This window comes from Erinaceus europaeus, chromosome 21 (genome assembly GCF_950295315.1).
Source record: "Erinaceus europaeus chromosome 21, mEriEur2.1, whole genome shotgun sequence".
Classification (NCBI taxonomy): domain Eukaryota; kingdom Metazoa; phylum Chordata; class Mammalia; order Eulipotyphla; family Erinaceidae; genus Erinaceus; species Erinaceus europaeus.
The window spans coordinates 22637170-22653023 of NC_080182.1; the positions used below are offsets into that span (position 1 = coordinate 22637170).

Genomic DNA, 15854 nt, shown 5'->3' on the forward strand with positions numbered 1-15854 from the left:
TTATTATTGTTGTTGTTGGACAGGACAGAGAGAAGTGGAGAAAGGAGGGGAAGTCAGAGGGGGGAGAAAGACAGACACCTGCAGACCTGCTTCACCATCTGTGAAGTGACTCCCCTGCAGGTGGGGAGCTGGGGGCTTGAACCAGGATCCTTATGCCAGTTCTTGCACTTTGTGCCACGTGTGCTTAACCCGCTGCGCTACCGCCCAACTCCCAAGAAGATACTCAGTCTTAATGCCTGCTTCTCACCATCAATATTTTGTCCCTTATAATTTACTTTTTCTCCTTATAGAGGTTTTTCCCTTAGCATTGCTACTAGAAGAAAGATTTAGCCTCTTTGCCAATATGTTAAAGGGTTTTTTTTTTTTGATGATCTAAGCTACCTAATTCTAGTAAATTACAGAAAATATTCAAGAGTTTGGAAGAGAAGATATCTACTGGGCATCAATTTCTTGCTATCCTATTCCCTCTGCCCCCATTAGTAGTTAGGTCAGTTTGGAACAGTGCCTGAAAGCTTATCTCGAGAATAGCAGAGTTAGAGCATCATTTGTACATATTTTCAACATAATCATATTTAAATAACAGACCATGTTGAAATGTTTAAACTTTAGAAATAATTTATTTGCAACAAAACCTTATTTCTTTCCAGTCACTCTGTAACAAAACAAAAGGTCAAATTCTTCCTGTGTGCTTCTGAGGCAGACTGTAGGGCTCGGAGCCACATAATAATCCTACAGGTTTTTAAACTCTATCTGGTTAGACTATCCAGAAGTACTTTACAATCATCTGACTGCTCTGCTTTTTTATACTTTTGGATAAATACAAACACAGCTAAACATAAGGTATCTGAAATCCACTTGCGACTCTTCAGCTCTGATATTACAGAGCTCACAAGTCTATGTTTTCATAGAAACAAAACTATGAAATCTTAGGCATGGCTTTCAAGTTAGGCTTATAGAATATGTTTAATAGATAATAAATTAATAACCAGAATATGTAAAGAACTATAAATGAATAGCAAAAAGGTCTAATAGCTAAAGAATACTAGAAAGCAATCCATGTAAAGGGAAATATAAATAAACAAACAAACATGAAGATCTGATCAAGGGCTGGGTGGTTGAGCACGTTACAGTGTGCAAGGACCCAGGTTCGAGTGCTCAGTCCCCACCTGCAGAGGGGAAGCTTTGTGAGTAGTGAAGGAGTGTTGCAGGTGTCTGTCTCTCTCCTTCTTTATCACACTCTTCCCCCTCGATTTCTGCCTATCTCTATTCAATAAATAAATAAAGATAATAATAATAATAAAAGATCTGATCAACCTTACTAGAAAGTAAAGCCGGGGGGGGGGGGGGGGGGAGGGGCTTGTAAAGTGGCACACCCAGTAGAGCATGTGTGTTACACCATCCAAGGACTCTGGTTCAAGCTCCTGGTCCCCACCAATGGGGTGGGAAGCTTCACAGGTGGTGAAGCAATGCCTCTCCCTCGCTGGCCCCCAGGTCACTATCTCCCCATTCCCTTTCAATTTCTCTGTTTCTACCCTAAACTAAGGATTTTTTTAATTTAAAAGAAAGAAAAAGTAAAACTGTTTATATAGATGAGATACAGCTATTTGATAGGTCCAATATTAAAACATGAATAACAACAAGAAATGGGAAGAATGCAAGATAACAGAAACCATGGTGGAAATACAAGTAATAAAGCCTCTTTTGGAGGAAGCTGGCTGTACCTTATACAATTTAAAATGAATAAAACTTCTGACCCAAAAATTCCAATTCTAGACTAAATTTTAGGAAATATATATATGAGTATATGTAAATATGATTTGCACAAAGGTTTCAGAATAATTCTGAAAAAACAAGTAGATTGAAACATTCTAAATTCCACAAGAGAATGGTTAATTACATTCATATTATAGAACACTATGCAGCCGTTCAAGCAATTGACATTTGGTAACATTTAAGAAAACAATCTCTGTGCCAAAGTAAGGAGACATCACACAGGACAAGAACATGTTCAAGAAAATATTATTTGTGTAAAACAGTCAAAATAAAAACATTAATTCTGATATGAGGCACAGTAAAAGACAAACCCTACACAAAAGCATTCATCTCTGTTTATACTTGGGATTGAGGCTTGAAGGTAACTTTGAGAGAATTTTACTTTGTCTTGTTTAAATTTTGAAAAAATGACATAGTCTATTGTTTGTAATGAAATAAAGTAAGAGAATAAAAAATGGCATACATTTAAATAATAGCACTGTTTATGTTTACATAATACACATGAATAAGATTAATAGACAAAGGAATACACACGAAACTGTTATGAACTAAGACCCAAGATAATGTTACCACACACACATATACACACACAAACATACACCCCTTTATTGTTTAGACTTTCATTTTTCAATAAAGGTCCATTATTTCATCATACAATTCAGTAAGAACATTTCCATTTTATATAGAAAGAGGATGATCACAACGGCTACTTCCTGAGCTTTATAGGAAGTTTTTAAAAAAATCAATACATTATCAAATAGCCAAAATATATTTATGTATTACTTGAGAAAAAAGAAAACTAAGTATATATTACTTGCCATATATATTAAGTAGATACTAATTGCCATCAAGAAAAATACAATCTGGACAGGGTCTAAAGCAAAACCAACATTTAGATTTGTCTATATAGTTAAGTTAAAAACAAGAGAAAAAGAAATAGAAACTCTGCAGTGTCCTTAAGTCTATGAGAACTTTGTTGATTTGATATTTGCCTTAAAAGTAGAAGATAATGCTGTTATTTATTTCTATAAGAAAAATAATTAAACATTACAAATTACTGGAATAAAGCATAGCAATATGCAAATCAAATTTACTATCATATTTCTACTAGAATGTACATAACAGCTTAAATGGCTGTTTACCAATATCACCATTTTAGTAAGTCTACATCCTACTCTTCATAGTCTCAAGGGGACAAACTCCTTAGAGGTAAGTCATTATACAGCTTTAAGAAATACGGAAACTGTTAAAGCTCCCCCCAAACAGATCATTACTAAAGAAGCTCAAATTCTCCTTTGCATATATCTCTACTATTAATGCTATCATACCAATAAGCATTATAACGAAAGATTTACAATTTTAGAAGATGCTCAGGAGTTAAGTGGTACAAAGGCCAATAACAAATGCATACTTGGGCCTCTAGATGTGGTTTTTGGTTTGTCCTCTGTGTCTAGACTTGAGATTTATAATTTCAACAAACCTCAGTCTCCCAATCTGTGAAATGGAAATACCAAAAATACTCTGTATATGTCACAGAGTTAGTTGTACCTGAACAATCAGTACTAAGAGCTACAGAAATATTTTTAAAATCATTCTTATCACAATGAAACACTTGCAAAACCAATTTTAATCAAATTATACCCTGTACAGAATTTGCTAAAAACCAGGTTTTTTTCTAGAGAACTATTTACAAGGAACACTACTAAATCACAAGTATGTTAGTGAAAATAATGCCTATTGCAAGCTGTTTACCCTTTTACTTTTTACCACACAATCCTACTATTTGTCAAATCAACAGCAAACATGTCAAGCTAGTAAACCAAACCTTCCTACCAAAACTGTCATTCTTTCAAAGGCCATGTTCTCTCTTGAAAGCTTTTGTGTGCATTCCCTGTTCTTCCCCCGCCCCCAAATCCCTCATATTCTCCACCAAAGACTTGTTTGGGTGGCAAGGTAAACTGTCACCTGACATTTGCCAGATCTCAGACAGACATCAGTATAAAAAGATACCAGATGACAAGTCAGCAAACGTGCATGCATGTACTCCTAAGTGTGTACACACACACACACAGCACACAAAGTGTCCTTCATTCTTACAGAGAAATGCATTTATTACAAAGCAAAAGATCATCACTTTAGAAGGAAGTGAATACAAGCAAAAGAAGAGAGAAATCTTACTCACCATCTCCCATAGCCATTCAGATGGTTCAGGGAGCTCTCTCAAACCAAGAGGTCAAACAGCACAGCAAATAAATGCAGCTTAGTACCTGCGCCACTGGGCTGGGCCTGCAGCCTGCAGACACCCAGAGCACTGTGTGACCCAGGCCTCGCTGCAGCTCTGCACCGCAATAGCCAACAGCTGCTACTCCGCTTCAAAATAAAAGTCTGGGGTCTTGCTGAAAACCTTCGTTTATTTAGCAGAGCCTAGCAGAGCTCGATCAAGATACTCTTTAACTGCACGTTTGTGATTAGAAGCAGGTTATGATGTTTCTTCTTGTACTGTCTGTCTGAAATTTAATCTAGGAAAAGCTCTGGGAGCCAATAAATGCCATCCTACTGGGGGACTTTTAATGCAATCATCAAAACACAAGGCATGTGTTCAGCAATCATTTTCTGCTTCCCTAAAGATATACGTGTAATCAGTAGCAATCACATGATCTGATGGATTAACTGATTTGCGCCTTTTAGAAAAGGATTCCATCCTTTCTTGCCTTTATCTTTTAAAATTTACAGCAGAAGACGGCTAGAAGTGCATAAACAGGAATAGCCCAGTTTCCATGATTATCTGCGCTCATTATGCAGGAAGCATTTCTGGGTGCCATAAACAAATCACGTCAAAGGCAGCCCCTCAAAGACTACTCTGTGTGCGGACAGCAGGGCCACACGGAACAAAGCTTGCTTCTGGTGTAGGAGATAGAACCGACCCAGTACGCAGCTGCAGAGACAAGGAACAGCCTCCATCCAAGATGCACAACCCTCGCATACTGTCAAGCTCACAGGCTCATGGTGACAAACAGACGCATTTGAAAAATCAACCTAAGGAAAGGACTTTGCTCTTCCTCAAAGGGGATGTTGTGAACATATAAGGAACTAGACTGCATTCTACCTTATAGCCTCTTACAAACCAAATATCAAGGTTAACTCAAAGCCCAGTTGCTATGCTTTATTTTATTCCTAGCTTTTTAGAGCAAAACCTTTCCTAGCCGACTGCTTCAGAGAAGCTAGAAAATACTTTATAATGATTACATGCCCTGACTGTAGTAGGACACACACTAGACAAATCAGAATCGTGGAGTTTTTTTTTTTTCACAGTGAAAGAGAAAGAGACTTGCAGTCACAGCCACCAACACTGTTGGTGTTTACATCTCAGTTAGAATAAGAGCCTCTCTAGAAAGCTCCATGACGACACCAGATCCTGCAATAGCCACACAATCACTACAACTTTTCAGTCCTTTCCTTCCTAAAGGGCTGATATTGCCTCTTTTTAGTCAGGATCTGGTTAATTTTAAATCCAGTTTACTTCTAATAGGAGAGCTAATTGAACAGCAAGTAGAGACTCTGCTTAACTTACTTGTTAATAAGAGCATGAAAGTCAGGCTTGAAAAATCCTCAAAACAAACAAGTACTGTACATGTCTCACTATTAGTAAGTTAAGTATATTGCTATCTCTGGTGATATAACAGGTATTCTGAGTGTCCTAAGCTAATACTCCAGAAAATCAAAAAAATAATCAAAAGTACAGGTATAGCAATTATAAATTCTGAAAGGCATGAGATGTGAAACTATCAGAGCATGCTTAATGGAAGAAGAGGTATAGAGGTATATTTCCCAACAGAGGGGGAAAAAAAAAAACAACCATACAAACAGACTATTTTTCCAAGCAATAAATTTAAAAGAGATGTCATTCCCACTTGCCATATCACTCTACATCTGTAAAACCCATTCCTGTTCTCAGAAGTCTATCAAAACACAATCATGGCATTGAGGCCTTCATATAATGGTTCCTGCTTACTCTCCCAGCTATATTTCATAATCAGTCCGTCTTCCAACCCTCCCCAAGTTTTACTGGTCTGCAGTCAGCTCTGGCCTCCAATTCTGTTCTTTTAGTATACAATGTTTTTTTCCACTTCTCAGGTTTCATGGTCATGCTTTTTCTGCCCAAAGCATTTTTCCTACTATTTATCACATAACTAGCTCATTGTCATTCACTGGGTCTCAACCCAAATGTGACCTCTCAGAAAGGCCTGTACCACAATTCTAAGTGACATCATTAAATTATGTCACATATCCATAACCTATTTATCCAGTTGTTTTTGTCTGTATTCAGTAAAAGAACATTTTCATTCCAAATCATTTTAAGTATATTTTAAGTGCAGAGCTTCAGTAATCACATTTTAAGTAACACTCACTAAAATTTTTTACTGATAATTTCTTGTCACTGAATATCATATGGAAAACCTTTGAACTGTGTACGAGGTCTGGGTGAACTCAACAACACACTCTACTCATACAGTCAATAAGGGAAATGAAGGGGTGGTATTTCCAATGGCTCTTTAGTTTATGTGTACATAAATTATTAACACAGCTTTCAGGTTGAACCATTATTGTGCCCTAACACATTTTCCTGGGTGGAGTGTGTGGTACAGTAACATACATCTTTAAGAGGTATAAAACTGTAACCCCAAATATAGTTTTATAAACCAATGCTACATTGATTAAATGTTTTCTTATACAACTTTATTTTTTGGATTGATTTTAATATGAGAGAGAGAGAGGCGCAGATAGACGACACATGCACCCAGAGCACCACCCCAGTGACATACATGCAAGTCCTGCACACTGTATACTAAGCTATTGGATGTTCTAACTTTTATTTTAACTCTTGAATGGACAATAACAGTGAGCCGAATTCAAAGGCTAAAATTTTAGTGAGAGAAATATAAAGAAATAAAAAATAAGCTGAACAAAATTTCATTTCATTATACACAAAATACCTGCCTCCAAATCATTGCCTGAAATTTTGTTTTTACGAACCCGGGAGGTTGTGCACTGGATATAGCACAGGACTCTCGAGCATGAGGTCCTGAGTTTGATTCCCGCCATCACATGTACCAGAGTGATGTTCTGGTTCTCTTCATCTCTCTCTCTCTGTCATAAATAAACAAATATTTGGCAAAAAAAAATTTTTTTAATTTGTTTTCAGTGCTGACAGATTTTTCTACCTAAAGAAAAAAATTAAGCATCCTGAGTTGGGATAAAGCATGGCATAATATTAGTGGCAATAGTGTTTTTATTAATTTCATTTGACAACAAAGGTCTCAGGGATACTGGTATAGTGCACCACAGTAAAGGAGTCTGGGTGGTGGTGGGCTCTCAGGCCCTGGAGCATGATGGTAGAGAAGGACCTGCACTGGGGGGCGGGGGTCACAGTGTTTTGCAGAAAACTGAGAAATGACTGTATTGACTGTAAACCATTAATCCCCCCCAAAAAAATCTTAGGAATAATTTAATTTCATTTCATTCAATTCATTAACCAAAGGATAAGAATACTTCTATGGACAACTATAATCACTCTGTATATTCGTGTGTGTGTGTGTGTGTGTGTGTGTGTGTGTGTGTGTGTGTGTGTGTGTGTGTGTGTGTGTGTGTGTGTGTATTGCCTCCAGGGTTATTGCTGGGGCTCGGTGCCTGCACTACAAATCCACTGTTCCTGGAGGCTATTCTCCCCGCTTTTGTTGCCCTTGTTGTTTATATTCTCTCTCTCTCAGAAGAATATATGTTCTTTCAACTGTATTGTTATTCACTACTATGGCATGATCTAATTTACTTTCTTAAAAGATCATTCTTGCTTTTAGGTAGAAAAGATTGTGAGGTAAACATGGACAAACACATATTTAATGACTCACATAAAAGTTAAAGGATACTAAGAGAAGAGTTTTATCATGGAAATGGAAAAACAAAATTGAGAAAATTTGACACATACTTGGATGCTTGCAGCAGAAATTATTGAATAATTAGGATGAGGGATTCTAAACCCAACTGAATAATTAGGTTCAGGTTCTAAACCCAAGTCACAGACTAAAATGGGTAAAACTGGAGAAAGAACAAATTTAGGGGAAAGGAAAGACAAAGAGTGCTACTTCTGGATATGTTAAGACTGAAATACCAATTAGGCATCCAAGGACAAAGGACAAAAGCTACCAACTCTAGAGCATAAGAAAGGAGAGCTAGACTTACACGTTTAGGAATTACAGACTAATAGTTATCATCACCCTTTGGTCTGGATTAGATGGGGGGGGGATGAAAGAGAATATCAATTAATAAAGACAGAAGAGAGGGCCAGGCTCTGGGACATGCAACATGACAAATGGGCAGCCTGCTTCTAAATTCTTCCCTTATTAATAAAACCATTAATGTATTTTCAGTAATAGTACTATAATAAAAAACATCACAACCAGGCTGAGGAGATAGCACAGACTTTCATGCCTGAGGCTCACAGTTCCCAAATTCAATCCCTCACATCACCATAAACCAGAGCTGAGCAGTGCTCTGGTCAAAGGTCTCCCAGACACCTGGAAGGAAGGAAAGAAGGAAAGAGGAAAAATCAGGACCAATATCTAAACTCCTACATGACATGTGTGTATTATACACTAACATTCACATTTGACCAAACCTTCAACAGTCAGATAATAATCTCCAATATAAAAATCTCTAAAGTCTCCTTCTGAGAAATACAAATGTCAGATAACCAACTTAAATCTCTCGGTTTATGGAGATATAAACAAGAGGAAAAAATGGGAGCTAAAATAGGGAACAACACCAAAGATCTATTTGAAGGTAACAGAAAACTTCATAAACACAAGAATAATATCACTTTCAAAAATAAATCTAAGCAATTCAGATTATGCTATTTTTTTATTCCCTTTTGTTGTCCTTGTTGTTTTATTGTTGTTGTTATTGATGTCATTGTTGTTGGAAAGGGCAGAGAGAAATGGAGAAAGGAGGGGAAGACAGATGGGGAGAGAAACAGAAACACCTGCAGACCTGCTTCACCGCCTGTGAAGCGACTCCCCTGCAGGTGGGAGCCGGAGGCTCGAACCGGGATTCTTCCACCAGTCCTTGGGCTTTGCACCATGTGTGCTTAACCCGCTGCACTACTGCCAGACTCCCAGATTATGCTATTTTCTTAGAGCTGTGACTTAAAAACCTGGAAATACAAGTAATAATATATTACAAGTAGTATAAAGTGCAAGTCTCAATTCAAGGAATTTTAACAACTCTATCTCCCTGCTGTTCCTGGTTTCTATGGAAATGCGCAACACGTAACTGCTTGAAAAATAAGGACAAGGTAGTTAAAACACTTTCTATTCAGAGAAAATGAGTGAGAAACAGTTGGCAGTCAGGGTGAGGACTGGTAACGCTAAAGTCAATTTATATTTCTGGATGTTTAGATTACAGTCTTTGTAACACTACACTCACATTCCACCTATCTTCCTGCAACACAGCAAGGTTTAATACAGGCTTAGTCTAGAGAAAAAGCAATAAATTATACAATTAACTAGTTTTCATACAATCTGACTATAAAACTCACACATCAAGTACTTGCTCCAACACCATTAACATTACTAAATTAACTACATTTTGCTTAATATGAAGCTACTTTTCTAGTTAAAAAAAATACTAGATTGAAAAATAGAATATATTCTTTATATAGTTAATTGATATTGAAAGACTAAATTCGGGAGACAGACAGTAGCACAGCGGGTTAAGCTCACGTGGCGCAAAGCGCAAGGACCAGTGTAAGGATTCCGGTTGGAGACCAGGCTCCCCACCTGCAGGGGAGTCGCTTCATAGGCAGTGAAGCAGGTCTGCAATCTTTCTCTTCCCCCCTCTTTCCATTTCTCTCTGTCCTATCCAACAATAACAACATCAATAATAAAAATACAACAATACTATGAACAACTATATGCCACCAAGCTAGAGAACCTGGAAGAAATGGACTATTTCCTAGATACCTACCAACTTCCAAAACTAAGTAAAGAGGAAGTGGATATCATAAACAGGCCCATCACAGCCAATGAAATTGAAACAGTTATCAAAAAATCTCCCCAAAAATAAAAGTCCTCTGTACAGCAAACCATAACAAAGGGACTTTTCAAAGTTAACCCAATTAACAAATAATGTGATAATAATATTAACTATTGATTGTCTTTTTGAACCCTAAGACAGCAGGAACCTCACATCTTCACTATAGAGCCCCTACTTCCCTCAGTCCTGGCACCCTTGGATAGGGCCCACTTTCCCGTATGCATCTCTCAATCCAAACCAAATAATATGGCATCCACCGATCACAACCTAACCAAAGCAATGATTGCCATCTCAACATGCTTCACCTCAGACTGTATCCAGAGACTTCACGTGTGGAATGACAACCCTTCAGCTTCATTACTCGGGTGAGACCTTTCCTTTAATAGTACACTCTAATTTCATCTCAGGTAGTTCACTTTCTAACAAAGTCCCATAACCTAGACATACACCAGTTTCTGTGAGAGAGAGCTTATGTGCACACGTATCCATAAACTACTGCAAAATATATACCTGAAAGCAGGATTACACTAGAGTTTGCAGTGAGTACCTCCCTAACACTTCCTCTCCACTATTCCAAGCTTGGGATCCATGATTGCTCAACAAATTGTTTGGCTTCATATGTTAACTCTCTTTTCAATCACCAGGTTCCAGATGCCACCAGGATGCTGGCTAGGCTTCCCTGGATTGAAGACCCCACCAATGTGTCCTGGAGCTCAGCTTCCCCAGAGACACACCCTACTAGGGAAAGAGAGAGGCAGACTGGGGGTATGGACCGACCAGTCAACGCCCATGTTCAGCGGGGAAGCAATTACAGCAGCCAGACCTTCTACCTTCTGCAACCCTCAACGACCCTGGGTCCATGCTCCCAGAGGGATAGAGAATGGGAAAGCTACCATGGGAGGGGGTGGGTTATGGGGATTGGGTGGTGGGAATTGTGTGGAGTTGTACCCCTCCTACCTTATGCTTTTGTTCACTAATCCTTTCTTAAATAAAAAATTTAAAAAGAAAAAAATAAAATAAAATAAAAAAATAAAAGTCCTGGACTAGATGGCTTTACAAATAAATTCTACAAAACCTTCAAAGAAGAACTAATACCTCTACTTTTAAAAGTCTTCCAGAAGATTGAAGACACTGGAATACTCCCTGCCAGCTTCTATGAAACTAACATCACTCTGATACCAAAAGCAGACAGGGACACAACCAAAAAAGAAAACTACAGATCAATATCTCTGATGAACACAGATGCTAAAATACTGAACAAAATTCTAGCCAACTGGATACAGCAGTATATTAAAAAGATTATTCATCATGACCAAGTGGGTTTATCCCAGGCATGCAAGGTTGGTTTAATATACGTAAATCAATCAATGTGATCCACCACATCAACAAAAGCAAGACCAAAAACCACAGGGTCATATCAATAGATGCAGAGAAAGCCTTTGACAAAATACAACATCCCTTTATGATCAAAGCACTACAAAAAATGGGAATAGATGAAAAATTCCTGAAGATAGTGGAGTCTATATATAGCAAACTTACAGCCAACATCATACTCAATGGTGATAAACTGGAAGCATTTCCCCTCATCAGGTACTAGACAGGGCTGCCCACTATCACCATTACTATTTGACATAGTGTTGCAAGTTCTTGCCATAGCAATCAGGCAGGAGCAAGGAATTAAAGGGATACAGATTGGAAGAGAAGAAGTCAAACTCTCCCTATTTGCAGATGACATGATAGTATACACGGAAAAACCTAAGGAATCCAGCAAGAAGCTTTTGGAAATCATCAGGCAATACAGTAAGGTGTCAGGCCACAAAATTAACATTCAAAAGTCAGTGGCATTCCTCTATGCAATCACTAAGCTAGAAGAAATTGAAATCCAGAAGTCAATTCCTTTTACTATAACAACAAAAACAATACAATATCTAGGAGTAAAACTAAGCGAAGAAGTGAAAGACTTGTATACTGAAAATTATGAGTCACTACTCAAGGAAATTGAAAAAGACACAAAGAAGTGGAAAGATATTCCATGTTCATGGGTTGGAAGAATTAACATCATCAAAATGAATATCTACCCAGAGCCATCTACAAATTTAATGCTATCCCCATCAAGATGCCAAGCACATTTTTTAGGAGAGCAGAACAAATGCTACAAATGTTTATCTGGAACCAGAAAAGACCCAGAATTGCCAAAACAATCTTCAGAAAAAAGAACAGAACCGGAGGCATCACACTCCCAGATCTCAAATTGTATTATAGGGCCATTGTCATCAAAACTGCTTGGTACTGGAACATGAACAGACACACTGACCAGTGGAATAGAAGTAAGAGCCCAGAAGTGAGCCCCCACACCTATGGACATCTAATCTTTGACAAAGGGGCTCAGACTATTAAATAGGGAAAGCAGAGTCTCTTCAACAAATGGTGTTAGAAACAATGGGTTGAAACATGCAGAAGAATGGAACTGAACCACTGTATTTCACCAAATACAAAAGTAAATTCCAAGTGGATCAAGGACTTGGATGTTAGACCACAAACTATCAGATACTTAGAGGAAAATATTGGCAGAACTCTTTTCCGCATACATTTTAAACACATCTTCAATGAAACGAATCCAATTACAAAGAAGACTAAGGCAAGTATAAACCTATGGGACTACATCAAATAAAAAAGCTTCTTCATAGCAAAAGAAACCACTACCCAAACCAAAAGACCCCTCACAGAATGGGAGAAGATCTTTACATGCCATACATCAGACAAGAGTTTAATAACCAACATATATAAAGAGCTTGCCAAACTCAACAAGACAACAAATAACCCCATCCCAATGGCGTGTCCTCCCTCCCCAATGGCGGGAGGACACGGACAGAATATTCACCACAGAAGAGATCCAAAAGGCCGAGAAACACATGAAAAAAATGCTCCAAGTCTCTGATTGTCAGAGAAATGCAAATAAAGACAACAATGAGATATCACTTCACTCCTGTGAGAATGTCATACATCAGAAAAGGTAACAGCAACAAATGCTGGAGAGGGTTTGGGGTCAAAGGAACCCTCCTACACTGCTGGTGGGAATGTCAGTTGGTCCAACCTCTGTGGAGAACAGTCTGGAGAACTCTCAGAAGGCTAGACATGGACCTAACCTACGATCCTGCAATTCCACTCCTGGGGATATATCCTAAGGAACCCAACACACCCATCCAAAAAGATCTGTGTACACATATGTTCTTGGCAGCACAATTTGTAATAGCCAAAACCTGGAAGCAACCCAGGTGTCCAACAACAAATGAGTGGCTGAGCAAGTTGTGGTATAGATACACAATGGAATACTACTCAGCTGTAAAAAATGGTGACTTCACCATTTTCAGCCAATCATGGATGAACCTTGAAAAAATCATGTTGAGTGAAGTAAGTCGGAAACAGAAGGATGAATATGGGATGATCGCACTCTCAGGCTGAAGTTGAAAAACAAGATCAGAAACGAAAACACAAGTGGCGTATCGTACCAAAGTAAAAGACTCTGGGGTGGGTGGGCGGGGAGAAAGAAAAAAAAAAAAAAGAAAGAAAACACAAGTAGAACCTGAAATGGAAGTGGCATATTGCACCAAAATAAAAGACTCTGGGGTGGGGGTGGATGAGTGGGAAGAATACAGGTCCAAGAAGGATTCAGAGGACCTAGTGGGGGTTGTATTGTTATATGGGAAACTGGGGAATGTTATGCATGTACAAACTATTGTATTTACTGTTGAATGTAAAACATTAATTCCCCAATAAAAAAAATAAGTGCAAATATTAAAATTTAAAAAGCAATGGATTTAACATGTAAAAAAAATACAACAATAAAAAACAACAAGGGCAACAAAAGGGGAATAAATAAAATAAATATTAAAAAAAGACTGAATTCTAGGTTAATGATACCCAATTAGAACACATACAATTTAGCAACCTTACAAAAAGAAGAGTAGTCAGAAAAATCAAGTAACAGCAGATACTAATACCAATCCCCAGTGAATTCCAAACTTGGTTTTATTCTAGTTAAGAGAAACCCCAAAATGAGTGTGTTGTTGAAGTTCCTACTGCTCTGCCTCTTCACCACCAATATCTCTAATAGTCACACATATGTGTAGCAAAGTCCATCAACTCCACAATTTTAACAAAAAACACTAAGATAAACAATTACTCTAAGAATAAAAAACAGACCTACACAATTCACGTATGAAATTTGGAAGGCAAGAGGATCCTCACATCTTCAGCTAAAAAGATACAAAAAAATAAAGCAAAAGAACTGTATCATTTTAGTCAACTGACTCATTATTAAATTTCACTTAGTCCAAAGAGTTTGAGAATAGGTAGCAATCAGCAGGATATAGAAATTTTTATACTATATCCTCAGTTTTAGGTCACAAAATCAAATCTGTCGATTTGATGATAAAGCAATCAACTTAAAAAACGTATTTTAATGTCTTTTAACCATACGTATTTTAACGTATGGTTAAATGATCTTAGACATGTCTGAGAGCTAGAATAACCTAGTTGTCCTTACCTTGGCTGACACTCAAAATCATACCGCCAGAATTTTGTACTTCATCAAATTTGGCAAGTATCATTTCTAACCTGGGAATAAATAATATATTTAATTTGTTTGACACACAGCATATATAGAAAAATTTCCTACACAATCTACCTTAGGGGAAAAAATTCAGGAATTTAAGTTAGTTCTTTGTACAATTCTCTTTTGTTTTTAACTCATTTACTGAAAAGAGACACAAAACCGTCTCTAACCAAGAGGCAAAATTATATACAGGTTAACATTCTTAACACTCATGGCGTGTGTGTAATTTCCACACAAAGAAGTTTAATATACCATCATAAAATTATTTCTCCACACTCAGCAAAAATACTTTAGTTCTAACATATAGTACATTTAATCAGTTATCAAGACACTGTTTAAGAACATAAAAATCATGTTAAGGGGGCTAGGTGGTGGTGCACCTGGTTGAGCATACATGTTACAATGTGCAGGGACCCGGGTTCAAGCCCCTGGTCCCCACCTGCAGGGGGAAAGCTTTGCTAGCGGTGAGGCAAAGCTTCAGGTGTCTCTCTGTGTCTCTTTGTCTCTCTCCCTATCTCTCCCTTCCCTCTTGATTTGTTGTTGTCTCTCTATCCAATAAATAGATCATATTTAAAAATTTTTAAAGGAAACATTAAGAAAAAATTTTTAAAAACAGTAAAATAAAAATGTCACAAACTGAAATGATGCTGAGATGACTAAAGATCTGATAGTTTCCAATAACCTATTTTCATTCCACACCAATTCCATTAGCACTTCTGATTTTATATTCAGAATAATTACTGTCTACACTTCTGCTATCACTTTTTCAGCTAAAATGTGCTTATTATAAAAATGCTATACATTCATTATAATAGAAATATAAATAGGAATGTAAAGAAAAAAGTACAATCTCACTATTCAAAGATTTTTTTTTTCTTTTTGTCTGCAGGGTTATTGCTGGGGCTTGGTGCCTGCACTACTAATCCACTGCTCCTGGAGGTCATTTTTCCCATTATGTTGCCCTTGTTGTTGCTGTTATTGTTGCCATTGCTGTCGCTGGCTAGGACTGAGATAAATCGAGAGAGGAGGGGAAGACAGAGAGGGGAAGAGAAAGATGCAGATCTGCTTCACTATCCGTGAAGCGACCTCCCTACACGTGGGGAGCCAGCAGCTCGAAACCAGGATCCTTATGCCGGTTCTTATACTTCATACCATGTGTGCTTAACCCACTGCCCTACTGCCCGGCCCCCTGCTCAAAGATTTTTTTAACAGTAGTTTATTTGTATTTATTTACTTATAAATATAAATATATATTTATTTATGTTTGCTTCAAGGCAAAATGGGAATACTTTGACAGTACTTCATTTTGATTGTTCTATCACATTTTAGTATCATGCTATAATTTATTCCAAAATTTATGAATTAGAGATCTGTGGAA

The 15854-nt window shown here is 37.6% G+C and overlaps 1 protein-coding gene across 32 annotated transcripts in view; it reads right to left on the reverse strand.

Moving 5' to 3' along the window:
• CLASP2 (cytoplasmic linker associated protein 2) overlaps window positions 1-15854 on the reverse strand; it is a 165362-nt gene that overhangs the window by 125400 nt on the left and 24108 nt on the right. For 31 of the 32 annotated variants that reach the window (XM_060180500.1, XM_060180501.1, XM_060180498.1 and 28 more), the window contains exon 7: window positions 14408-14478. In XM_060180500.1, the coding sequence (XP_060036483.1) occupies window positions 14408-14478 (71 nt within the window). Of the gene's footprint in view, window positions 1-3955; window positions 4663-14407; window positions 14479-15854 lie in introns of those variants that run through there. The other variant, XM_060180527.1, reaches the window with a different exon arrangement.